The sequence below is a fragment of the Danio rerio genome, chromosome 16 (assembly GCF_052040795.2).
Source record: "Danio rerio strain M-AB ecotype USA chromosome 16, GRCz13ab, whole genome shotgun sequence".
NCBI lineage: Eukaryota > Metazoa > Chordata > Actinopteri > Cypriniformes > Danionidae > Danio > Danio rerio.
In genome coordinates this window covers 8,974,157-9,000,000 of record NC_141036.1, presented here as the reverse complement: position 1 = coordinate 9,000,000, position 25,844 = coordinate 8,974,157, and the positions used below count along the sequence as shown (strand labels likewise).

Below are 25,844 nucleotides of genomic sequence, written 5' to 3'. Positions count from 1 at the left end.
ACACACAAACAAAAGTGCATTAAATTGTATACAAACCAGCATGCTTAGGATTAAGATAATAAATGTAATTCATAGTAAATGCCTCATTGTTGTACAGCTTAAAACAAAATAAAGCAACAGATGTAAGACGCTTTTGCACATTCATGACAATAAATATGATCATGTTTGCTCATGTTTCAAACGAAGTGTCAGACTAAGCCGTGCTATTTCTGTTGTGTGCATATGGTTTCATTTGTGTTCTATTTACGACTCTGTTTTTTTCTCCTTCCTCTGAGACAGAGCACAATGTTCTGATAAAAAGTGTTTGAACATCATCTAGTGGTTGATCGTATGCATTGATTCAGTATCAGTAGACACTTTTGGTCTGATTTAATATTTCAAACAGGAAATGAATAACAAAAAGGAATAGTTAAATATACTAAGTGGTGCAACAAGTTTCTTGTAACAAAAAAAAATTGAAAAAATTAAAAAAAAAATTTAAAATATTTTGAAAAAAAAAGGGAAGAATTTTGAAGAATGCTCAAAAATGGTGACCATTGACTTCCACGGTATTTGTTTTTACTATGAAAGTGAGTGAACAGTCAGACAGTAATGGAACAAGTGAAGGGTGAGTGGGCTAAATGATGACGGTCGGAATGTATTGTGTTGGGTGAACTATGCCTTTAGTTAATATTAAAACAATTATTTGTCTCATTTGCATATTTGTATCAAATCTATTATCCAGTACTGAAAAAAGTGTTGCATGCAGAACTGTTGCAAACAATTTATTTGTGTTGAATATAAACAAACAATTTAAATTTAATAATGTTCAACTTTATTTGTTTGTTTAAATTCAACACAAATAGTTTACAACCACCTTACGTAAAAAAATTGAGTAAATCCAACGAGTCATCTCTGAATAATTTTTTTCAGTGTATGAGCAATATACAAGCACAGCATTAAATTCAGCATTTTCTTACAACCTTATATAATCAAAATTGCCACAAAAACAAACAAAGACTACATTAAAGATGAAGTAAATATACATTCATTGCTAATAATGACTCGAGGTTCTCTCAAAAAGATTTTTGCTGCTGCTTCTCCAAACAACTTATTTAAAAAGAGCTGAAACAACAAAATTCAGAAGTTTTTTAGAGAAAACATAATTGTTTTACATTCAATCCACTTGAAAAAACAGTCTTTAATGCACCTTATTAATGATTGAGCTCTATTTGCTAAAACTTATGAATATATTTAAAAAATATATATTATTTTTGTTGAGAGGGCAAAAAAGTAAGCAACTTAAAAGGATAGTTCACCCAATGAAAATTCTGTTTTAATTTACTTACCATTTATTTGTTTCAAACCTTTATGAGTGTCTATCTTCGGTTGAACACAAAATAGGATCTTTTGAAAAATATTACAGACCCTGGAACCATTGATTTCCATAGTATTTCTTGATGCTCTTCAGTGTTTGGACTTTCAGCAATGAAAATAAACCACATTAAACTAAACTAAACTTCAACTCTGATAACTGGACATACAGTTTCACTTTACTAGAACTTCTATGTTAAGCTGCTTTGACACAATCTACATTGTAAAAGCGCTTAAGAAATAGAGATTAATTTAGTTATTTGTGTTGTCTACTATGGAAGCTTGTCGATGTTTACATGTTTTCATCTTTCAGTGAAAGAAAGAATCTCAAGGTTTGAAACTAGTAAAGGGTGAGTAAATAATGTCAGAAGTTTCAATTTTGAGTGAACTACCCCTTAAAAAATCCCCTTTTAAAATTTGCAACATGCCCTCTCACCCTCATCCCCACCCCCAAGAGGTGAACGTATTTGCTTATGCTCACCTTTTTTACATATTTATGAGTATAGTATATGTTTTATTAACTTCTTTACAGTTTTTACAGTATATATACATACAATACTTATACAGTATATTATACAGTTTAAACAATTTGTTTACTTGTTCCTCCAATCGACTAAATTAATTAAATTATTATATTTTTAATATACTGTACTTTAAACCTTCCTTGGCATTCAGTGTGAACAGTTAGAATATAAAGGGATTATACAGGGAACCCGCTTCCTCACTATCCATATAACATAAAATTATTTAATCTTATCTTTAAAATGTAATGTTTCTCAGAGAGATGCGTTTACTGATCATCTCCACTTGTTTCATAGATAGCACATAAAGATAAACTCATACACAGATGTGGTTTACAGATATGCGTCAGACTACTTCCCCTTTGTAAAAGACAGTCCCCCTCCTCACATGCATATTTTAAGCATTTTATGATGAGATTTTAAGAAAGTGTTTAAAGAAAACTTAATTCAAATAATTTTATTATTATTTTTGATGTCACGTAACAGTGATTGCGTTTATTATGCTGGCTACATGGCACATAACACAAAGAGAATTGATTTTAATAATAAAATATATAGTCTTTTAATAAAAGCCACCAAGCAATGCACATTTTAAAACCAAAACTTCAAATATAAACAATGTATTTCTTCAAGAAAGATTTCAGAAAGTCACATGAAAAGATAACACAATTGACATCAAACATAACACTAATTTCACCCCTGAACAATAGGCTTGTTTAAAACCGCTTACAAATAAGAATGTATATCAAAACTAATGCTTGTATCATATTTACAACAAAAGCAATATGCATATGTACAGAGAAGAACACTTTTGCAACAACATCAGGTTTAAAATTTTAATACAATCCTGTTATTAACACATCAAAAACAAAAAGAGAACAAATGCAAGTTTTAAGCTGAACTGAATATGAATTCATGAAAAGGGGAACATTGAAAATGGAATAAAGGGCAAACGTGAGTGGTAAAAATATAGATACTTAAAATGAAAATAACTCCGTGAAAGAATATGTTTATGCAATTTGTGTGCTGGACATTTCAGAAGCTCTGGAAAAGGCTGAGCTTCTCCTCTCAGATAACTGTTGAGAGAAAGATGCGCATTGCTTGAAGCACATTGGAAACTGATCTTTTAAGACTTTAAGGACTGCTCTTCTGAACTTCTCTCCAGCAAATGCATATATGATTGGGTTGAGGCAACAATGGCTCAAGGCGATGGTTTCCACCCACTGCATGGCAAGACTCAAACCATTATGCCACTCGCAAGTTAACATGTAGCCACGTCTCTGCAGGAACAAAAGAAACATGACGATGTTGTATGGAGTCCAGAAGAGAAAATAAACCGCTACCACAGCAAGGATCAGTCTGACCACTTTGTGCCTTTTTTGTGATTTTATGCTGAGCAGAGTTGGGATAATCCGGGAATAACAAAAGATCATGATAATCAGAGGGAAAATCAAGCTCAGAAGGTTCATGTTAATGTAGGTGAAGGACATCCAGGATGTATTATCAGGAAAATCAAGTTGGCAGGATTTTCTCTTGTTTAAATCCATTTGCTCATTGGTAAAAATGATGTTAGGTAGCGCTGCAAACAGGCTGATTATCCATACCAACGAGGCCAGAGCCAAACCCATTTTTGTAGAGCGATGTCTGGAGAACACACTGTGGGCATGGACGATGATGGCATAGCGATCCAGTGTCATGAGAACCATGAAGAAGATGCTGGCATAGAGACCAATCATGAAGAGACCTGTTATGGTGTGACACATAAACTTGCCAAAAATCCACTCATCCATGGCATTGTGAGCCCAGAACGGAAGTGACACAAGGAAGATTAGGTCAGCTAGGGCTAGGTTGAAGAGGCACACGTCTGTCATGTTGGATTTTTGACGATGTCTAATGAGGACCCAGACGACCAGACCATTTCCAATGAAGCCAACGATGAAAACGATACTGTACAGGGTGGGAAGGAAAACCTCACTGAAAGCCTTTGCGTTGCCATTGTTGCATAGGGGTGCTACATGTTCAGTTTCGTTATAATTGTAGTAATCATCATAACCTGTACACAAAGAACACAATTTTAGGTCATTAAACATAATATAGACATACTTGTAATATGTTATGTTTATAATCTATCCTGAAATATTAACACTGGTTATCAACATTTCTTCAGGTTTATAAGACATTTAAAAAAAAAACTACTTAAATTTTACATTGTGTTTTTTGACATCTACTGGTTGCGAATGATCTTTGCATGTTGTAAATTGATGCTACCTGTCTCTAAATGTTTACATATAATAATAATAATAATAATAATAATAATAATAATAATAATAATAATAATAATAAGCAACTTATTTTTATGTTTAAATGTGTTGCAATTTTTAGGTTTTCACAAATAATAATTTTTATATTAATTCTGACAAAAAAACACACAAAATACCAAATTATAAGAAAGAATAACTTTTAAATGTAGCATTATTACACTGAATAAACAGTTTATTCACTTACTTTTTTGTGTCTCCGACATGTCTCTTGGTTATAACAGCTCAATCTGTGAAATTCCTGTGACACTCATAAGGCTTAACGCAGGAAGTACAGTATTATTTCCTGAACCTCCCAGGGGCGGTACTTCTTTACACAAATAAAAATAAGAAAAATAAAGTCAACAAGTGACATATGAAGAGGTCATTTGCAAAAACAAATAACTATGTAAAAACAAAATACATTTGCAGAGATCATGTTTACTTTTTTTGCACAATAGGCAACTACACATTTAATGCACAATAAAACCATGATTTAAGAAAATGTAAAAGTTAAATGTTTATATTCAAATGTTTGTATACTTTTATATACACCGCAGACTTCGATACATACCAGTGTTTGTGGTACGCGTTTATTTAAAAAAAAAAAAAAAAAAAAAAACTTTACTTGTTACAAGCAACTACGGCAATACAATATTAAACATTAAAGGTTAAACGTAACTAAAGTTGCGAGTGAAAGTAAAAGTAATGTTCTGCTATATATTACATAATAAGAAACGCTTAAAACTTACATGGTTTCTGCTGCAAAGATAGACAACTGAAAAGGAGTTGTGAGACCTATTCTAATGTGTCCACCAGGCAGCGCCGTTCCCGCGCTTCTTGAGCCGACGAACTTCCACTCTTCTTTCAATAAGCAGAACTGATACTATGTGAGTTTAAAAACCGTCTAAAATTCCTATAAACACTCGTAAACCTTTGTGAAAAGCCTTAAACTTTTTGTGCGTCTGAAGACAGATGTCCCAACATTTGGCAGTATGGCGTTTGTGAGCTACTTTTTCATATAAAGGCCAAAATAGTTCATTGACCGCATTGTCACTGCTGAGTGTTCAGTTATTTCACAGCCAACAACAGTCAGAAAAAATCCAACAAATAATGTTTAATTTGGCAAGCACTGGATGTATGAATGAAAACACTGATGACACAACCACTTCTATATCTAAATTTCATTATTTTATTTTACTTTATTTTAATTGTTAACCAAAATAAGGGACTATGAATGATTGAATTATTAATTGTAAATAGTTCTGCCAATTGAGAAAAGTGTCTTTTAAAAGATGTGGATATACAAAAGACAGGGAAAAAAATAAATGGGTAAAAAGATTTGAACCTCGATTGAAAACATTAAATTTTAAGATAACTGGCTTCAAAGGAAATACTTTAGATTTGCATATAAGGAAGTTGTTGTTTTTTAGCAAAATAATAAAATTCATCATGAATTAGAGAACTCTGATAAGACAATATCTAAAAAAAACTAAAACTAACTGAACTTAATGGCTAAAATACATTTTCACTTATTTTGTGTATATATATATATATATATATATATATATATATATATATATATATATATATATATATATATATATATATATATATATATATATATATATATATATATATTTATATTTATATATATATATATATATATATATATATATATATATATATATATATATATATATAATTTTTATTTTTATTTTTTAAATGATGATTATAATATTTGTTAAGGTTGCATTTTTTTATTATTTATAAAATATAATAATGTTGTCTGAAAAAAGTGTCGCATATTAGTGTATTTGTCAGTGTGTTTTTTAGTCCATCATGTATCATTGTGTAATTAAAATATTTTATTCAGGCAATATTTATTATTTATATTTATAAAAGCTCTAAATTGTCACTTTTCCTAATTCTACAAAAATACATTGTTAAAAAAGCGTAATCTAAAAAATGTGTGCAAATAAATATTGCATCAATTCTACTACCATGTATTTCTGTTACCACTGTACCACTCAAAAAACTCATTATTGTTGCTTGTTCAAACTGCCTGTTTTAAATGAGCTGAAGCAACACAATTCTTGTAATTTCTTTGGTCAATTTATTTGTTTTATGTTCAGTACACTTAAATTTGTAAACCATTAAGTTAACAAGCATTTTGTGTTGGGAAAACATGAAGGAATTGTGTTGGTCCAACTACCTGGTTAGGGGATTTGTAGTTCCCAGCATGCTTTGCGTGGTATTGAATTTTTAAATGTTGACAATAAAAATAATCTTAGGTGTTTAAAGTTAATAGACTTGTTAATGTTTAATCCTCACTTTAGTTGGTGGATTTAATAGAATTTTGTGTAATGCTTTAAGTTTTGAGATATTCCACCTTGCAGAAGCACCCATGCTTTGGCTGTTGGCAGCCTAATTAGCAAAAATGCAGTTTGTTGCTTTGCTCAGTGTGCATTAACTGTCCTAAAATGAGTTCTGACATCAGTCTCAATCAACTATTTGTAACTCTTAAAATATGCTTAAAAATGGCTCTTTTAATTCATTTAGGATAACTTCTAATAAACATAGAGACTTTGAAACATACAATACCTAACAGACATACATGATATTATCTGAACTTTGAGTTTAAGTTAAATAACAAATACAAATATATAAAGTTTTTTTGATAAAACCATGTTGAACCAATTCATTTGCATTTAATTGTGTAAATAGCTTTTTTTAGCTGGCGCTAAATAAATTTATTGGATGGAAATCCTGCAATTAAAATCCCTCAATTAAATTGAGTTCATCCAATTAGTTATTTTTTGAGTGTACTTTGCCATTTAGTTGGCGGAATTATCTGTGACAGATAATTAACAGATAATAAAGTAACTTTCACTTGCTGATAAGATGCCAAGCACTGAAAGGTGTGTGTGCTCTCTGAGAAAAAAAAAAAAAAAATATATATATATATATATATATATATAGTATTTATACACATTGTTGCCTAATTTGTCCATAACAGAGTTGAGTTGACAAACAATACTACACTGTTAAAAAATCCTGGTTGCCTTAAATTTTTAAGCTGAATCAAATTAACCTTATATGTCAATTGAACTTGTATCATGTTAAACTTACTTAAAACAGCTTGTGTAGCTTATAAAATTAAGTTAGAACATGATTAACTTAGTTTAATAAGTTACATTGTATTAAAAATATGCTGTCATGACTAATATCATTGTTTTAGAGTGTAGTGTAAACTTTTTTTTCCTCAAAATTAAAACTAAATAAAAAAACTTGTGTTTAGCAAACACTGAATAAATAAAATTACGTTTCAATAAGATACTGGAAATAATCCAAGTTTATAAAAAAGATTGCTTAACTTTTTAAAATGCCAATTGTAGGCCTATTTGTATTTATATAGAATCTCTAAAAAACTCATTCATTTTTCTCTTTATTTGTGCATTTTTTCCTCTTTTTATTTACTGTGTCAAGGTTAGTTTGTTCCGTAAATGTATCAGTTTGTCTTTGCATAAATAGAAAATATGTCCTACTCTTCAGCAAACTGACAGTGGTGCAGCAGTGTTGGCTGGCGCAAGGGATCAGAAGGCTTTTTTGGATGCAAGAAGGATTCTCCAGCTTAAATAGCCAGAGGGCGGGACGTGCACACTGCTATCCAATCAGTCAGCCCGCACAAGAATAATAAACGCTAGGAACGACGGGAGTAAAACACTATTTGAATAATAAGAGAAAGCTTTTGTTGCAGCTTAACCGTAACCATGGTAATGTCTTTCATTCACACGCGAGATTGCAAGAATCCTACTGAAAGTTGTGTAGTGTAATATTCATATTATGTTAATTATGAAGACAATACAGTAAACAGCAGCAAGACAATAAACGTTTGGTTGTTGTCTAAAGTGAGCGGTACATTACAAAGACGTTTTAGGTGGCGAGAGCCCCTTTTTGTATCAGGACAGTCAGTGTTTACTGCAGTGCAAAGGCTCCCGCAGCTCGTTCCCGTAGGCGCGTTCTCGCGCCAGAATTCCAGGCTCGGGCTTCCGTTGAGCGCGGGCTCGAGAAGCAGCGGGAACGGCGCTGCCTGCTGGACACAGATTAGAATAGAACAAAACTCCCGTGCGGTTGTCTAACCATACAGCAGAATCCACGTAAGTATTTTAAGCGTTTTATATAAAAGTGATATCTCGGTGCGATATTCCTTTTACTTTGACTTGCAACTTATTTGTAGGAATAGTTGAGTTAAACAAACACTGTATAATTTCGTAACGTTAGTGTCTATTGTGACAAGTGAATTCTTTTAAATGCTTCTATTTGTTTGGTTTTTTTCCGTTAAAAACATAAATAACGCCATGTACCTGTAGGCTGCACATCAAAAACTAGACTGAGTTGAACGGATAATTCATTCTAAGTAACTTACTGACTGACACTTGTTGCTACTCTTTGTTAATTTCAATATTTTTTGTCATCATCGCTCTGCTAATGTGTAACGTTATATCTTTCTTTAAAGGTGACACTTATACGAATGTCATTTGAACTGTATCCCAATGTTGTCGCCTGGACGTACGAGTGATTTGCATTGATACAAAGCGGATTCAGTTTATGACAGATGAATTTGGGAGACGCAACGACCAGACCTCCTGTAGGGTAAGTGTATAGAACCCAACATATTTTTGGTCACATAAAGGTTCTTTATTGTAAAGTGTTAGCATATTTTTTATGGATTGCAGTGTTATCTATCTATCTATCTATCTATCTATCTATCTATCTATCTATCTATCTATCTATCTATCTATCTATCTATCTATCTATCTATCTATCTATCTATCTACGCTTTTAATAATGAAAAATCCGTATCTTTACTATCTGTATGCTTTATGTTCAAATCACACACCAAATCACACACCAGCTATTGTTATTGAATGTAGAAGTACATGGAGTTTAGAGATTAATTCAATCAGAACTGCAATTCACAAAATAAAATAAGAGCAATGTACAATTACTTGACTTGCATACATTAGCATACAGAATTCTGATTTTGGAAATGATGAAAGTTGGTTTCACTTGGCATTACAGATCTTATCTGCTAGCCTATAACACCAATAAACCCAAACAGTTTACATGGCATTGGGCTTGTTTGGATAGAAGCTCTGTTCTGGCAGTTACATGAGAGAAGAGTACACAGGTAATGAAAACAAACAACTCCCTGTTCATCTGCCAGTGATGCTTTTGTATTCCAGCCACACACCTTTTGTTACTTCTGCTCTTTGCTCAATAATAATTCAATTTCACTGGACAACATGTTAGCAAAGTTTTTAAATATTAAGGAATTTGTATTTTATTTGCGTACAAAATGAAGTATCCTAAAACTAAAATGGACTCCAAAATTAGTATTATTGTAGCACAAGAGTGACATAAACTCTTCCATACTGGATTCGCTTTCTCACAGAAACTTTTGGTGATGGTAACATATCTCAGCAGCCATTTAAATGTTAGCCAGTGTCCCCTCTTTGAAAGCACAACAGTCTGCTTTGTGGATCTAAGTTACCCACACTCCCCCTGTCCATTTATGTAATCAGACCCTTTTGCATAGCTAAAGCAGTGGACGATTGTGGGTATTTTAAATCTTGAACAGTAGTTGAGCTGCATTCCCACTGCTATCATTCATTAAAGGAGTACTCATACATATCAAACTGCTTTTAAACGTTAAACAGAGGGTTTGCACTTAGGTTTGGTCAGTGGACTCTGATGTAAACAACAGCAAGGATTGCATGGTTAATGTATTACTGAAGACAGTCTTCTGTATATTTATGATGTCTAACTATGGGAAAAAATGTGTGAAAAGCTGCTATATCATATAGATAAGGACTTAGTCAGCAAGAAAGAGTGCAATAGTGAATTTAATAGTTGGTAAAAGATACGCACGAGGAGTTTTAAATAAGATATTATCCTAATATTTCACCTACTTTATCAGACATGCATGGCAAGAACAAACATAAATGTTGTCAAGATTCTTACCCTGAAAATCCTTATTCAGTTTGGCCAACCACAAACACATTTTGTTCCTAAATTTTTTTCTCTTTTGCTTGATTTGATATAACTTCTGTCAGTCTATAGTGCATTTCATACCACCTCCACCTTCTGACAATAATCAGGCAGGCAGTCACAGCTACTGACAGAACCAAATGATGCTCAAGCACTGGTCATGTATTTAAATACATTTAAGCTTTTTTATTTTGTAAATAAGATTGCTTTACTTTATAAGATTACAAGAATAATGTCAAAAGTTTGGTTTCAGGTAGCAAAAATTTCATTTTTGGGATTCTGGATCTGCCCCCTAATGAGCCAGAAAAACCATGAGTAATGTTAAAAAAAAAAAATTCTTTGCTGATCAGTTAGTAAAGCATAACATGACAAAGTTATTGATATTGCAGCAATAATATTCTGCATAAAATGTCAATTTCAGTTAGTTTAGTTCCATTGTTTACATTCTGCCCACTGATGATGCGCAGGGCAGAACAGACAGAATCTGCAGGTATTTTGGGCTATTTTTGCCCAGAAGTTTGTAAAAAAATCTGCGGATCTATGCCGAATTATTTTTAGAGCATGAAATAAAATAATAATAACTTTTTGACTTTTATTTAAGGTTAATAATGCAAATACAATTATCCCACAACATGTGGACACTTTTTTCTAGTTCTTTTTACTGTAAACTAGTCCTTTTTTTGTAAACCTTTATTATTATTTATTTGTTTAGGACATACACTTTTACATCCTGATTTCTAGTTATTATAATGATTAAATTACTATAATTAAATTAAATATTCTTAAGAATAAAATATGTGTTCTTTGGAAGAGTGTACTTCCATTATGATGCTATTGAAGTGTCTTAAAATCACAATAATATCCTTTATCACAATATATATTGGTGTGATATATCGTTCCACAAAAATAGATATCCAAATAGATAATCTATTTGTACACATTTACATAAGTAAATAAATAGACTCAATGGGCTGAAAAATCTGCAGGTTTCTGTGTGTGCACATTCTGTGTGGGGCTAATGATGCATCATGAAAAGCATTATATTATTCAAGATGAAGTAACTTTTGTTATAGTTGTGATCAAAGATTTTAAATAGACACGTAAACAAAAACATTACAAGTTTGCTGCAAGATTTATAAGGTTCATTTAGCAACAAAAATAGCTGCATTGCATCATATACCATATAAAGTGTTCAAAGGGTATATACAGTAATAGGGCTGGAGTTCTCAACACTAGCCCTTGAGATCTACTTTCCTGCAGAGTTTGATGCTGCCTTCATGTGCTATTGAAAATTTCCTACTTCACACTTTTGAAGTTCCTGATTACAGGCTTGTCACATCAAGTGCTCTGTTGTTGGAAAGAATTACATGTAACATATAATTAGTTGTCAACCTTACAAACCTTCACCATGCTAGCCAGTCGGTTTAGCGACAATGCTGGAATGTAGATAAATTGGGCCTGTTTACACCTGGTCACTCCATTCATTTTTTTCTGATCGGATAGCTATCTGATTTATAAAAATGTTTCCATTTACATTTAGCAACATTAATGTGTCTCTGCTAAATGGGTAATACATGACAGGAGGTTCTTCACGTGTGTTCTAGTAAAACATCATTACAAATGCACATGGTAGACTTTGCGATTAATGTCATTATAGTCTAAAGTAAACATTTATTTGTCATTGAGATACTTGCAAGATATCATTCAAAACTGTAAAGAGTTTACATCAATTTGTGTACAACATACTTTCTCAAAAACAAACCACAAATGAATGAAACCCTTTGTTATTAAATTAGTTTTTCTCTCCATTTACAGGGTGCGTGACCACCTCCTGAAAAGCAACCGAGTATAAACAGGCTCCTATTGTACTCCAGCCTTAATCAAACACACCTGAACACGCTAGTTAGGGTCTAATTCTGGGTTCACATCAAACGCAGATCTAAGTATTTGCACAGATAATTTACATACAAAGCCAATGCAAATTTCTGGGTAGAGGTCAATTATCAGCATGGTAATGATGTCAGATGTGGCATGCATTTGCCATGAACGGAATTCATGGAATTTGCCTCAATTTTATTTACTGAGATATTTTTTTTGACCTTAAATAATAGAATTTGAGTGGAAAATTAGCATGAGGGGAAAAACATCCAGCGAGTAAACCTGAGTGAGTGACACAATGCTTCATGTTCGGTTTGAACCCAATTTAAGGATTACTGCAAAGCTACAGGCAGGTGAGACTTTGGTTCCATTGGTTGATTGAATAAGGCCACTAGTGCCACTGTTTATGAAATTAGAACAATGGCAAATGGCGGCTTAAATATTTTTTTACTACTATCTAGGGCTGCACAATGTTGAAAGAAAATGTGCTTTTTCCATTTATATTGTGATTTTTCTCAATATAGATTAATCAATTTTTTTTTGATTGATTGGGATGATTTTGTAGGTCAGTGCATAACATATAATCAACAAATTATAAGCAGAGATAAATAGAGCAAACATACAAATGGTACAGAAATAAAATAATCAAATGTACAATAAAGCTGTATATACTTCATTGTGTAAATAATTAAATACAGTAAATCTTTTTTAAAGCTACAAATGTAATTTTCCTTTAACCCAAATGCTTTCAACTTGCTTTAAATGTTTAAACCAAGTGTGCCGCAAGCCTACGTTTGAGTGAAGGTTTCGGCTGTTAGATCGCCCCCTGGGGGCTGGCTGCAGTACAAGTCATAAAGCCCGCCTCCTCCGTGTTAATGAAGGAGACTTGAGCCCAAATAAAAAAAAATATTACACTTGCAATAAAATGTCCCGAAAGATAGTTCTGGTCGATTAAGGCACTGGTTATTGTGCTGAAATAGGTGCAGATCTTCATTTTTGTAAACAGTTTGTTTTTAGCAGTAATTTAATGCTGGGCGTGTCATCGTGATTGACAGCTGTGATTGACAGTTTCTCAAAGCGCGGCGTCTGCGCTTCGGCAGGAGACTGAAGTAGACTGAAATGTTATTATTCGATTTCTGTGTTATTTTACCATGACAAAATGAGTTCAGCAGTAAACTATAGTTTCTGACATACATGATCCTGGTGGAACACTGTTTATTCGCTAAGTTCAGGGCTTTTTTCGGGCTTTATTAGTTTGCTGATACACGCCTAGCCACCCAGATAGCAAAACACAGTTCCGGCTAGATTCTCGCCTGCCGGAGACTTATCTCTTAGAGCTCAGACTGACTAATGTTACCTCTGCTGGACCTACTCCGGATGCCTGGACTCACTACCCAATTCCAGCCCGAGTCAATCAAGCCAGATGCGGCGGCTGAGCGAGCAGGCGCTGCCGCATGCGAGCCGGAATCAGCCCGCGACGCCGCGAGTAAGTTATGCGCTGCGGCCTGGAGCTGGCGCGATTGAATATATAAAACCCTCATATTTGTTAACGTTATTACATCCATTTTTGTTGATATGACAGCAAACGCATGCTGAGAAGTTCGGGGGGCGTAGTTGATTTTACATAAAGCGTTTGATTGGAAGCTCGACTCTGCTCATTTTCGCGGCTCCTCCTCTGGCTCCATCAGACAATCCTTCTGCGCATGTCTGGCTCCAATTTCAGCAGTCTTTTGCGACAGTTTGTGCCCGTCAAGCAGGCGTTTTGCCCTCAAGGCGTTCAATGGGAAAAAGGGCTGTCGCGTCGTCCATATTTTTTACAGTCATTGGTTTAAACATGCCTTAAAAGCACATAAAGTATAAAGTAATTGAGACACTTTCATTTTATTATGGTTAAACGAAAAATGACTCCAAAATTCTGAAATGTTGTACCTGGTAAACTAAAACTCCACAATGCACATCCTGCAATGTGATTATTGCGTATTCACACATTGTGATATCGATGCTAAAACAATATAGTGTGCATCCTTATTACTAACTACTGTATTTCATTACATGCACAGATTATACATTTTTACAGATTTTTGTCTTATTCATTGTTTTGGTTTTCACTCTGTCAGATTCTAAACTTTCTCTTATTTGTAGTACAGTTACTCAGCGCTACTTTGTTATACATTTAACAAGAAAAATAGAATAAATGTATATTGGTTTGTATATTTTTGGTTTAGACAAAATAATTACTAAATGTGCAGAGCCTAAACTGAGCAATCTCCGACAGACTGAATGCTTTCCGACTAACATAAATACCTCTAAGTTCAAATTTAAACAAGCTATACTCTACTGATACTAAAGAAAGGCTGGTATTAGTTAGTTGTTAAAACTGAAGTATCATTTCATTACCCCTGATGATTTCATATTTAGTGAGTTAAAGGGATAGATCACCCAAAAATGAAAATTACCTCATCATTTACTCTCCCTTTTGTGCTTTTAATGCTTTATACGTTTTTTTTCTTCTGTTTGACAGTGAACACAAGATATTTTTTAAAAATATTGACTTCGAACAATGTGTTACAATGTCACAGCAACCAGCGTTTTTTAAAACATTTTTTGTGTTCGACAGAAGAAAGAAACTCATTTGAACAGTTAAACGGTTAGTAAATGATGACATAATTATTTGCTTATTGGTGAGCTATCCACATGTATATGTCTGTTTTACATGTCTGTTTGTTTATTATTATATATATATTTTACAAAAATTTACACAGGTTTTTATGTTTCATTTACAGTTTAGGATATCCAGTCTAAAAAGAATGAAAAACAATGATCAAAAACAATCCTTAAACAATGTTGATACCTAACAATTACCTTTTATGATCAGAATTTCCCTTAAGATAATGATACCTAGTATTCATTAAGTGCTTTTCTGTTTCCTTTATAAGCAAAGGTCAGCCATTAACAGCTTTAAGGATTTTTCCCATTGCTTCCGTCTACATGTGGGGTTTAATTTTTAATTAGGAGCTAATTGTTTTCTTGCTCTGAGGAATTCTTACTCCTGCAGGATCTCACAGTACAAATAATTATTTTCCACCAATATACACAACACATCAGAGTGCAATCATTTGTACACACAGAGCAACAAAACTAGTTATAAACCTTTTTTTTTTCATCATATGATATGAGAAGGGGATGTTATCGTCCTCCAGGCCAAAGTGAAGTTTTTAATCTTATTTACTTGCACATTTAGTGAGAGACTTTTAAGGTCCTTTCAGTCCTGGCACTTATCTGTGTTTGGAGTTTTTGTATGTTTAACCATGAAGGTCAAACAGGATTGCACCAATGCATTGAAGGCAATATTTAACAAGAGAAAGTAGTCAAACTAAGGTTAGGTTTCACTGCACATACTTTATAGTGAGATTTAGGTAAAGAAAGATTACCTGAAGATTAAATATAAAACTTTTTGTCAAACCAATCTCCAAACTCTTCATTGCAGATGCTGCGATGTGACTACTGCGAATACACACATTATGATATCGAAGCTGAAACGATATATTGTGTAGCCCTATATCTTAAAAAAAATCCTTTTACATTAAAACAAGTGAACTTTAACAGTCATTTAAACTTACATTAAACACTTAAAAATAATTTGAAGATTGACAACTTAAAACATGAAGTTGAAACCTGATTCACTTATTAAAATAATTTCAAGTAAAAAAAAATAAACAAACTTTTTTTTTTGATTGAATACATTTGAAGTGATCTTATACTAAAGTGCCATTCTACTCTTGGTCTAGATTTTCTTTACTGGAAATAGGATGACCAATGTGAGTCACAGGCTCATTCAAGAGTAATCTGATGCTCAATCCTCTAACTTTAGTGACATCTTATTAGCATGACATTGATATTAGACATTTAGTTAAATATCTATTAAGTAAATAACTTAAATCTAATGTTGCCATTCCTAGGCAAACTGCCAGATAATGACTAACCCTCTGAAGTCTGTTTGTATACTCATTTTTCACTACTGAGTATTAATTTTGACACTTCATAGTCAGTAATGTCAGATGAAGTCAATTTTAAATGACAAATAAAGATAAAACAAATTGTGGTTGGTTGCTTTGCATATTGGTCAGACAGTCGCTTCAAGTTGAAGTAGGCAGTTTGTGGCTAGAATAAACCACTGGCTTTATGCCAGTAAAAAAAGGTCTAGTTATTCAATATAAAGATTCCCTCCGAACGCTTATTATTAAACCTGTTGTCCATCGTACTTCCGTTGAGGTATAAACTTCATCTGTTGAACTCTGTACTATAGCTCATATTTATACTATCATATTTTAACCTCCCAGTCACCGGTGCTTAAAATAGAGCCCACAATAGATAACCCTGCCCATCAGCTGCAAACCACTGCATCTCTACACCCTTCTCCCTGTTCACACCCACCACAATCCTCACTGGAACTTGTAGTCACACCCTACATATAAACCATGACTCTTAGATCTAATTTTATGATAGCTAATGTCTTTATTGTTGCTTTGGAAATAAAATTCCAAATTCCTTTGACTATATTTTGCATTTGGAGAAGTAAAAATGCTTCCAATAATTCACAAATGAGAATGTCTCATAGGTTTGAAAGATGAGAGCCAAGCTTTGCATATCTGGCAGGAGCATGTGGCCTCTCTTAATGTTAGCTCAACAAATATACCAGTTTAATTTGGAACAAATACATCTGTGGTCTGGTAATGCAGCACCAAATGTAACCAGCATGACCAACTTGTTTAGTTCATGTGAATATTTCTCTGTTTTTCGAATGTCCCCTTAATCCTTCACTTTTGTAGTAGGTTGGAGGCAATGTCAGGTCACAGTGGAAGGCTAGGATATTTTTAGATGGACATTGCAAGTGATCTTTACACAGTAAACTTCACTAACCTGTTTAACTCATGGGTACTGTATATGAGATGTAGTACTGTCAATAGAGTCTGTATGGTAATGTCTTCTTTGGGCTGAACTAATTGTCCTTGTATTATAGCCTCTTATGCCATGTCTATTTTGGGAGTTTAATTTTGCAGCCTTGAAGGGCACTGTTAAAATTACAGTTGTTGCATAACAACATTAAAATGAAAGTTCACACAGGCACACCATAACCCTACCCCTAAACCAGGGGTGCCCAAACTCGGTCCTGGAGGGCCAGTGTTCAGCATAGGTTAACTCCAACTTTCTTCAACAGTTAACTGGAAGTTTCTTGTGTACCTAAGAAGAGTTTGATTAGATAGTTCTGGTGTTTTTAATTGGGGTTGGAACTAAACCTTGCAGGATATCGGCCTTCCATGACCTAATTTGGGCACTCCAGCTCTAAACCGAACCCTTAAAGAAAACAGTATCTGGGCTCAACAATTTTTTAAATGCTAAAAAATCTTTGGGTCCACTGAAATAAATAAATAAATAAATAAAACTAGCTATTTTTTTAGCTAAATATTAATTATACTGTCAAAATAAGCCAACTATTGTTGTATTCACATTAGTACTTGCTAAAATCGAAATAAAACGTAATCCTGCAGTTTTATCAGCTTGTTAAGTGGTGACGTGTTTGTGACACATGTAATACTGTTTCCTGGTCCAAGCTGCCACTCGTTTGAGTTGAGAAATTATTTGTTTATGATCACTTTTTATTCATATCACACATTAAATATTATATAAATTCTCACATTATATAAAGTCATAGTGTACACAACAATCTCTGGGCTTGCTGCATAACAAATACCAACATTTTAACAATTTATAAAAAATTAATCACTTTCTGGCCATTGGATACTATTAGGCATGGACATATATATATATATATATATATATATATATATATATATATATATATATATATATATATATATATATATATATATATATATGTATATATATATATTACGATCGTGTTTTTTGAAAGTATTAAATAGCTTTTTAAACGTTTATTATCACCATTTCATGAGTCTCCCCATACAGTTGAACAGACCGCTTGGACCTGGAAGCCGCTTCGCGTGACGTCACACTTAATAAGCGGATAGGAACATGACCAACAAAGTTTTTATGTCATTTAAATTTTTACCTCACAAAACGGCTAGCAGCGTACACACACACTAATACCTGAAAAAATACTATAGATACTTATATTCAGTGCTTAATTTGTGAATTGCAATGATGCAAAGATCGGGGTAACGTATCCGGCATGTCACTAGAGGATGGAGAGGTGTCGCAGATGAAAGTGAATAGCGGGGCGGGGGTGTCGTGGACGAAAGTGAAGTGGGTTGAGGAGTCGCAGAAGAAAGTGAAAGTGAACAGCGGACAGGAGAGGAGGGCAGATGAGGAGGGGATCGGTAAAATGAGCTGCCGGATCAGATTTCAGAGGTGCCAGATCCGGATCTGGCTTGTTCCGGCACAAATTAAGCCCTGCTTAAAGTATATAATATATTTATTTTGATCCATACTATAGTAGTGAACTGATTGACTGTAATCAATACTGTAGTATACTTCAGTGTCTGCTACACCAATTACCGCTGTTGGCACTCTGACGATCCAATATGTTTTCTAAAGAAATACATCAATTTAAAGCTATTTGTGTAGTGAGGCTTTTGCGTTCATGCTTAAGTGCTAGACTAATTTCAACATGCTGTTCATATAAGATGTTTAATAGTCTTGGTCATCATGTTAACATTAATTTGTATCCTACATTACAAACTTGAAACTCACCATAGCAATAATCAAACTGTGCTTTGTTTTGTCTTAGTTTAAATTTATTCAAATCTATTCAAATATTTTTCAAGTATCCTGTACTTTAAGTTTTAAACTGCTGTTTAAAACCATTTAAAAAACACTGACAATTTAAGTTTTCAGATAGGATTCTGGATAATATCATTAGTCTAATCTATTCTGGTTGCATATTGTAACTGGTGTCAGGGAGAGGAATATCTAGTTAAACGAATTAGCCAATTGTAATCTCTTAGAGGCAGAAGAACACTCCAGAAGCCAAAGCTGTCACTTATATACTCTTGTGTAACTCATGAGTGCCAAATGCAATCTGTGCCAGCATGTATAGGTTTGGGGGATTTCTGCAGAATTGGAATGTTAGTGATTCCTAAGGTTTTATAAGCAGTTAAATATCTCTTTAAAGTCGAGTGACATGACAAAGTTGAGAATCTTTATGCACATGAAGAGCAAGGCAACGATCCGAAACGCAGCCAAGGAAACCCAAATACTTTCAGATGAAGAATATTAAGCTGTAGAATGGCCCAGCCAATCACCTGACTTGAATCCAATAGAAAATACAAAATAAAGATCAGGTTTGATAGACGAGACCCACAGAACCATCAAGATTTTTACACTCTGTTGAAGTCTGTGAAAGAATCACACCTGAGCAATGCATGTAACTTCATTCTTCATATGAGAGGCGTCTTTAAAAAGGCCATCACCAAAAAAAGCATTTTTTATAAAGAATAAAATACATTTCAGTAGTTCAGTATTTTCTCCTTGTGTCATTACATTGTTATTGCACATAACTCTTGTTTCCATTTTTTTTTAACCCTTGTGTGGTGTTCATATTTTGGTTACTCAGCCAGAGCTCATGGGTCTGGTGGAGTTTTGGCTTTCCAACTATCAAACAATTTTATGTTAAATTACTCAACAAATGTTTACTTAATCCAAATTGGAAGCCATATGCACAGCAAACATGGTTAATGTTTCCCCTTTACCTTTGTTAGATCATATTGATAAATTAATGTGCTTCTTGTTTTTTTATTATTATTATAATTATTATTATTATTAATGTTATGAAAAAAATAAATCCCACAGATTTGTTTTTTCGTATTGTTCCCACCATGGTCATAGACATCATCAACAGAAGCCCCTCTCTCTTCCACGATCAATTGCAAGGGCCTCGCAGCAGATAATCTTTTGGCCATCTTAATCAGTTGTGATAAGGAACCACACTGGCAAAGTCTTATTTATAGTACTATGCCCCTAATTCGCAGATGGGACAGGGTATGACAAAATAAAGCTTGGTTCCCGCAAGAGAGAGGGTAAAATGTGCGGGAATGTAAGAGCAGACAGTGTTGATAATTGAATTTACAACAATGTTGCAACTTTGTGCGGGAGCGGGAGGGGAAGGGGAAGAAAACAGCAGCACCAGAAAGGAGGAAGACAGAGTGTAGGAACACTGGACCTGTACACTTTCAAGACTTTTATTAGACCTGGGTCTAGTGGACCCGAACACCTTAATTTAAATTTGTGGGGGGAGGTAGATTATGCTGTAGTTGAAAATTTGTTCGGATCAGGGGCGGACTGGGACTAACAATCAGCCCTGGCACACCGCCTTTCCTTTTTTACGGTCCATCTCTGACAATTAGTTTGTGTTGCACTTACTGTTTGTTTGGCATTCTTGCTAGATTTCGATTACTTCCGCATAAGCTCTGATTGGGTCGGCCCCTCTCGAAACCAGCCAGACATTACCGATTTGGCCAATGCTTAACATTTATTATTATTATTACTATCATCATCATCATCATTGTCATATTCACATCTTGCATGAGATAAAAGCTGCCTGCATGTAAAAACAATACATATATATAAAAAAAAACATTTAATTAGCATACCAGCCCACATTTAAAAAAAATGGTCCGGCCCTTCTGGCATTTGCCAGAATTGCCAGATGGCCAGTCCGCCCCTGGTTCGGATTTATGTTCTTCACAGAAAATAAGCCAAAGCCAATGAATTCCAGGTTGAAAAAATAGTTCATTGTTTAATTTTTCTTTTTAAAAAAAAAAACTGAAAACGTGTCTCACAGACCCGAACACCATACAAGGGTTAAGTAGACTTCTTAAGGAGTTTCAGCGAAACTACACAGACAAATTTCTGTTTCAGTTCCCTTTTTTCCACAGTGACATGAATGAGTAAATAAAGTGCAGTAAGTGCTTGTTGTTAGAAAGCACGTTAGATCGATTGATCACAGAAAATATCATTGCTCTTTCTGACTGACACACACTTGAAGCATGCACACAGAAAAAAACATTTTCAAGGTCACCATGCAATTTGAATTTAGTTATTTTTATCAGCATGGTGCACTTGAACAGTCAGAAACTGCACACATAATAATATTTCATAATAACCATATTCATGTAAACATATATATTGATATGTGTGTTTCTGATGTCTGATGTTAAACATGATACAAGTTTATAGACATTATATAGGGTCATTAACTCACTTAATTAGATTTTGTTAATTCCTCTATTATTATTATTATTATTATTATTATTATTATTATTATACCTGAAAACCTCTCTTAAGTTGTAAGTTTTTTGATTTAACTTTTTCATATTTTGTATTTTTGTTCAAAGATAATGGATAACAATATTGTATTTGTTTTACTTAAAAAAATTATCAAGAATAACTTCATAATAACTTGTTTATTAATATACTTCATTTAAATACTGTAAAAATAATAGAGTATTTTTAAGGTTATTTAATTATTTAATATTGATTTTATGTTTGTAAGAACTCGTTTCCATAAGTTACCTTTTTGTTCATTTTTAACGCTGTGTTCTTGTAAATAAAAAGCAAATTAGACATGTCTACTAATTTTTTGTGATCTTCTGAACATTACATAGTCATACAGAACATTGTAATCTTAATGATTCTCTTGATATTGTTAGACAACTACACAATACTCTAAATCTCCAACCCTAATTAGAGCATATGTGGACGGATCATCCTGTGACGCACTGCAGTGAGTGAAGCTCTGGCTAAATCCATGCAGGCAATAGATTAGGAGCAGGTTTAAGACAGAGGTAGAAAACACTGCTTGAGAGTCGAACAATTCATTTTATTAAGCTATATGTCCAGCCGACCTTATTGTATTATTTGTATATCCCCCAGGATCCTTTTATATTTAAAATGTAAATGCATGACTATTGTGCATTTTGAAAGTTCTATATAATACTTAATTTATTTTCTCACTTAATGGATGTATTTTGGTTTAAATGATTATTAGCCACAGCCATATCACTCTGCAGCCCAAGACCGGTTCCTTACTGAGGCGAAGCAGGGCTGAGCCTGGTCAGTATCTGGATGGGAGACCACTTGGGAAAACTAGGTTGTGGTTGGAAGTGGTGTTAGTGAGGCCAGCAGGGGGCGCTCAACCTGTGGTCTGCGTGAGTCCTAACGCCCCAGTAAAAGTAAAGGGGACACTACACTGTCAGTGGGCGCCGTCTTTCAGATGAGACGTTAAACCGAGGTCCTGACTCTCTGTGGTCATTAAAAATCCCATGGCACTTCTTGTTAAAAGAGCAGGGGTGTGATCCCGGTGTCTAAAGTCCCCCTATTGGCCCTTACGATCAAAGCTTCCCAATCATCCCCATCCCCTGAATTGGGTCTATCACTGTCTCTTCACTCCATCAATCCCTGGTGTGTGGTGAGCGCACTGGTGCCGTTGTCCTGTGGTGGTTGCCGCATAATCCAAGTGGATGCTGCACATTGGTGGTGGTGTGGAGAGACTCCACCTCATGATTGTGAAGCGCTGTAGGTGTATAGCCATACACAATAAATACGCTATATAAATACACATTACATTACATTCAGGTTTAACCTGCACAAGTGCATTGACTGGGTGAAATTAGCAGATTTTTTACTGGATTTAAAGCATAAAAAGTGATTTCCTTAATAATCCTGAGACTGATGTCATTCTTGTCAAATTTTATTGCTGAAAGAAAAATTGAAATGTGCTTGAATGTGCGACCTAAATGTGTTTTTGCTTACAATCTTTCAATATTTTCTATTACATCAGATAAAACCTGTTACCACAATATATTTTTTGATCAATATTGGCTAATATATTTTTATATTATTAAACAGCTGTTTACTTGCTTTTTGTTTTTAAAATAATGCAGAAATAATGTAACAAAATGTGTTTATCGTTCTCTTCTCTATCTCTATCGGCCTCCAAATCTAAAGAGTTATCGGTAATCAATATCGTAAAAAAAAAAAAACATATTGGTGCATCTCTAAGATCTGTATAGCATGACTAACTAGCTAAACTTACCTTCCTATAGGTGCATAGATATATAGAGCACATTCCCAGGATGTATGATGATGAGTAAACTCAGTGTGACTTCCCTTAAAAAAGGACTAAAAAAGTCTTATAACTATGGATTCACCAAAATGAAAATTCTGGGCCATAACCAAATGGAAAATTATTGATGTATTTGGTTGCAAACTAAAAATGAAAGTCCAAGGTGCACAAAAAGTAAGGGGCAAAAACTCTGCAACATATGGTTAAACTGGTTTTCAATTATACAAAAAGTGCTTCAGGTGTAGTTAATGTGTCTGTACTCTTTGAGTAAGGAATTCATAAAGATAAACAACAAAATCATAGTCCAAGGCACTTGAAATGTAAGTGAAAAAATTAAAAAGCCTTTATTAACATGGTTATTCTATAAATCAGCACCTGCGCATTTTGACAACACTTGCCTTCATAACACAGCAAGTGTTGCAGAAACATGTGATGTTGCAGAAGTATATTTTCGGCAATAGACAAAAATAGTACAAACAAGTTATTTTTAATAAATAGCCTGTCTCGTATGTATTATTGTCTCTTCTTGTTGAATCACTGAATAACTCCTCAGTTGTAAGTCACACTGGACAGCTGAGTATTGGAGAACAGCTAACCAATGCAACAGTTTAATTTAACATTTTCAGCAGTGTGACAGAGGCTTATCAGTATGTATAATGAAAAGATGAAGAAAAAAATTCAACAAGGAGAGGTGTGACAAAATACAACCTCATGTCTAAAAAAGACTTAATGTTTCATAAAGGAAGAATTTATTCTGAACTGCAAAGATAAATTTTTTTTCATTAACTATATACAGTATATGTACTTTTGTAGATCACATGTGTCACTTTAAGTGCTTCATTGTCTTGATTTCAAATTGTAAGGTTTTAGCAGATGATGGCAGAATTACATTTTTTTTGGTGAACTATGCCTTTGAGAAGGCTTTTTAGGCAGCTTTTAAAACTACTCTATTCTGCAACACAGGCTTATTGTGGAACTTTACCCCTGTACACATTTCTGGAGATTGCGAATTATGCAGCCAGAGCTACGTATGGCTGCATTTTGTCTTTAAAACGAATGCTATGAGGCGGTATGATGCTGCTTAGTTTTTTGTTTCTTTTTTGCGTTAAAAGATGACCACTCACCTCCACATGGATGGCTTTTCCGCTGTTACCAGTTTGCTCAGTAGCTTGCCATGTAAGGTGGTGGACTTAAGACGCAGAGAGGAGTTTACAGCGCTGAGGGTTGGGTTACGGTGAAGAATGGTTCCAGAAAGCAGGTAAAACAAAAACAAAATGCAAAAATTAAATAAATAAGAAAAACAGGGTGAGAATGTGGGAAGATCTGAAAATGTAAAATCAGGGGAAGGCTTTTCCTCTTCTTGGTTGCTTTTGAAAACACTATTGGTTGGGTTTAAGGGGTGGGTGGGGATATCAGCAGGCGTGAATTACACTCGCGACAGAAAATTTAGATCTGAAAAAAACATATACAGCGGCCTCTGGTGAATTTGCGAAAACAAAAACTGCAAAAAAAACATTACTCCTGGGATGTAATTCGCGATCTCTAGAAATGTTTATAGTGGTACGTATTATCACATGTGATTTGTGGAGTCATCACAAAGTTTAACCCTGAAATAGAATGAACGATTTTCATTTGGATGTGTTTCTAAGACCTGTGACTGTGTATGATTTAAGAAAACTTAAACCAAGAGATTATACAGGTTTATAAACCAAAATTAATTGTATGTAATTTTTTATACAATAAAGACTCAACACTATACAGTGCTATTTTTGTCTATTATTATTACATTTCTGTACCTTATTACTGTTAGATTCTACAGAAAGCCGTAAAATGAATGTATTTGTTCAATTGTACTTTTGTACAATTTTATTTGTTGTACTGTACTTTATGCAGAGACTTCTCTACAAAATAATCCCAATGAATGTAAAACTATTAATTAATTCCAAATAGAGTTATACAAGATCATGTGAAAATATATTTATATCGGAATATATATCGCAGACAAAAAAATATCGCAATATCAGTTTTTGTCCAGTATCGTGCAGCCCTAGTGCGTATCTATAATGAATCTGGGTTGGTATTCTATGCATTGAATTTTAGCCATTAACGGCTGGAATATGGGATCTTCTTCCCTCTTTATTTGCTTTATAAAACCTCACTGCTTTTTCAACTGGGTCAGGTTGTCTTGAGATTCTGTAGACATAACATTATACATTTTCAGCTCCATTACAAATCCTGCTGGCTTGTTCTTATTTTCTCTTTTTTAGACTGAATAGCACCTTTCTTCATCTGTTCTCTCACCTTCTTTCTTTCCATCACCTTTTCTTATTCTCTGTGGAGAGTAAGTAATTGGCCCCAGAATCCCAGTGTGTGTTTGTACCAGAGGGTCTGAGTTTTCCGTCTCCCTGGAGAACTGACTGTGTTTGTTCCAGCAGCCATGGAACTTAAAGATCGCCTGCTCTCTCTTTCCATCTGTGGGTGTTTGGATAGAGAAGGAATGGCATTGTGGAGTAGTCTGAGGGAGTGAGGACTGAGGCGTGTCCTGTTATGTTGTATTGTGAAATAGCCTGGCAGTTTTTATATCATATAATTTTTGTAAATCATTTACTTTTACGGCAAATGTTGTGGCATTTATTT

The 25,844-nt window shown here is 34.0% G+C and overlaps 2 protein-coding genes across 10 annotated transcripts in view; one reads left to right on the top strand and one right to left on the bottom strand.

Annotated features, from left to right (window-relative positions):
* Positions 1-2,316: 2,316 nt before the first annotated feature.
* On the bottom strand, positions 2,317-5,313 carry ccr2 (chemokine (C-C motif) receptor 2). Of its 2 annotated transcripts, none has more exons than XM_087286651.1 (3): positions 4,924-5,313; positions 4,380-4,502; positions 2,317-3,927 (listed from the first exon to the last, which is right to left on the bottom strand). In XM_087286651.1, exons 2-3 carry the CDS (start codon positions 4,396-4,398, stop codon positions 2,885-2,887), a joined length of 1,062 nt encoding a protein of 353 aa, XP_087142777.1. In that variant the 5' UTR covers positions 4,399-4,502; positions 4,924-5,313; the 3' UTR covers positions 2,317-2,884. The 2 variants fall into 2 exon arrangements, with proteins under 2 accessions (XP_087142777.1, XP_087142778.1); XM_087286652.1 differs by having other exon boundaries at positions 4,380-4,499; positions 4,924-5,179.
* Positions 5,314-7,908: 2,595 nt separating this feature from the next.
* Positions 7,909-25,844, top strand: part of cobl (cordon-bleu WH2 repeat protein) — a 134,896-nt gene continuing 116,960 nt past the window's right edge. For 7 of the 8 annotated variants that reach the window (XM_087285683.1, XM_087285676.1, XM_087285673.1 and 4 more), the window contains exons 1-2: positions 8,281-8,331; positions 8,691-8,827. In XM_087285683.1, coding sequence (XP_087141809.1) covers positions 8,790-8,827 — 38 coding nt within the window. In that variant the 5' untranslated portion in view covers positions 8,281-8,331; positions 8,691-8,789. 8 annotated transcript variants of the gene reach the window in all.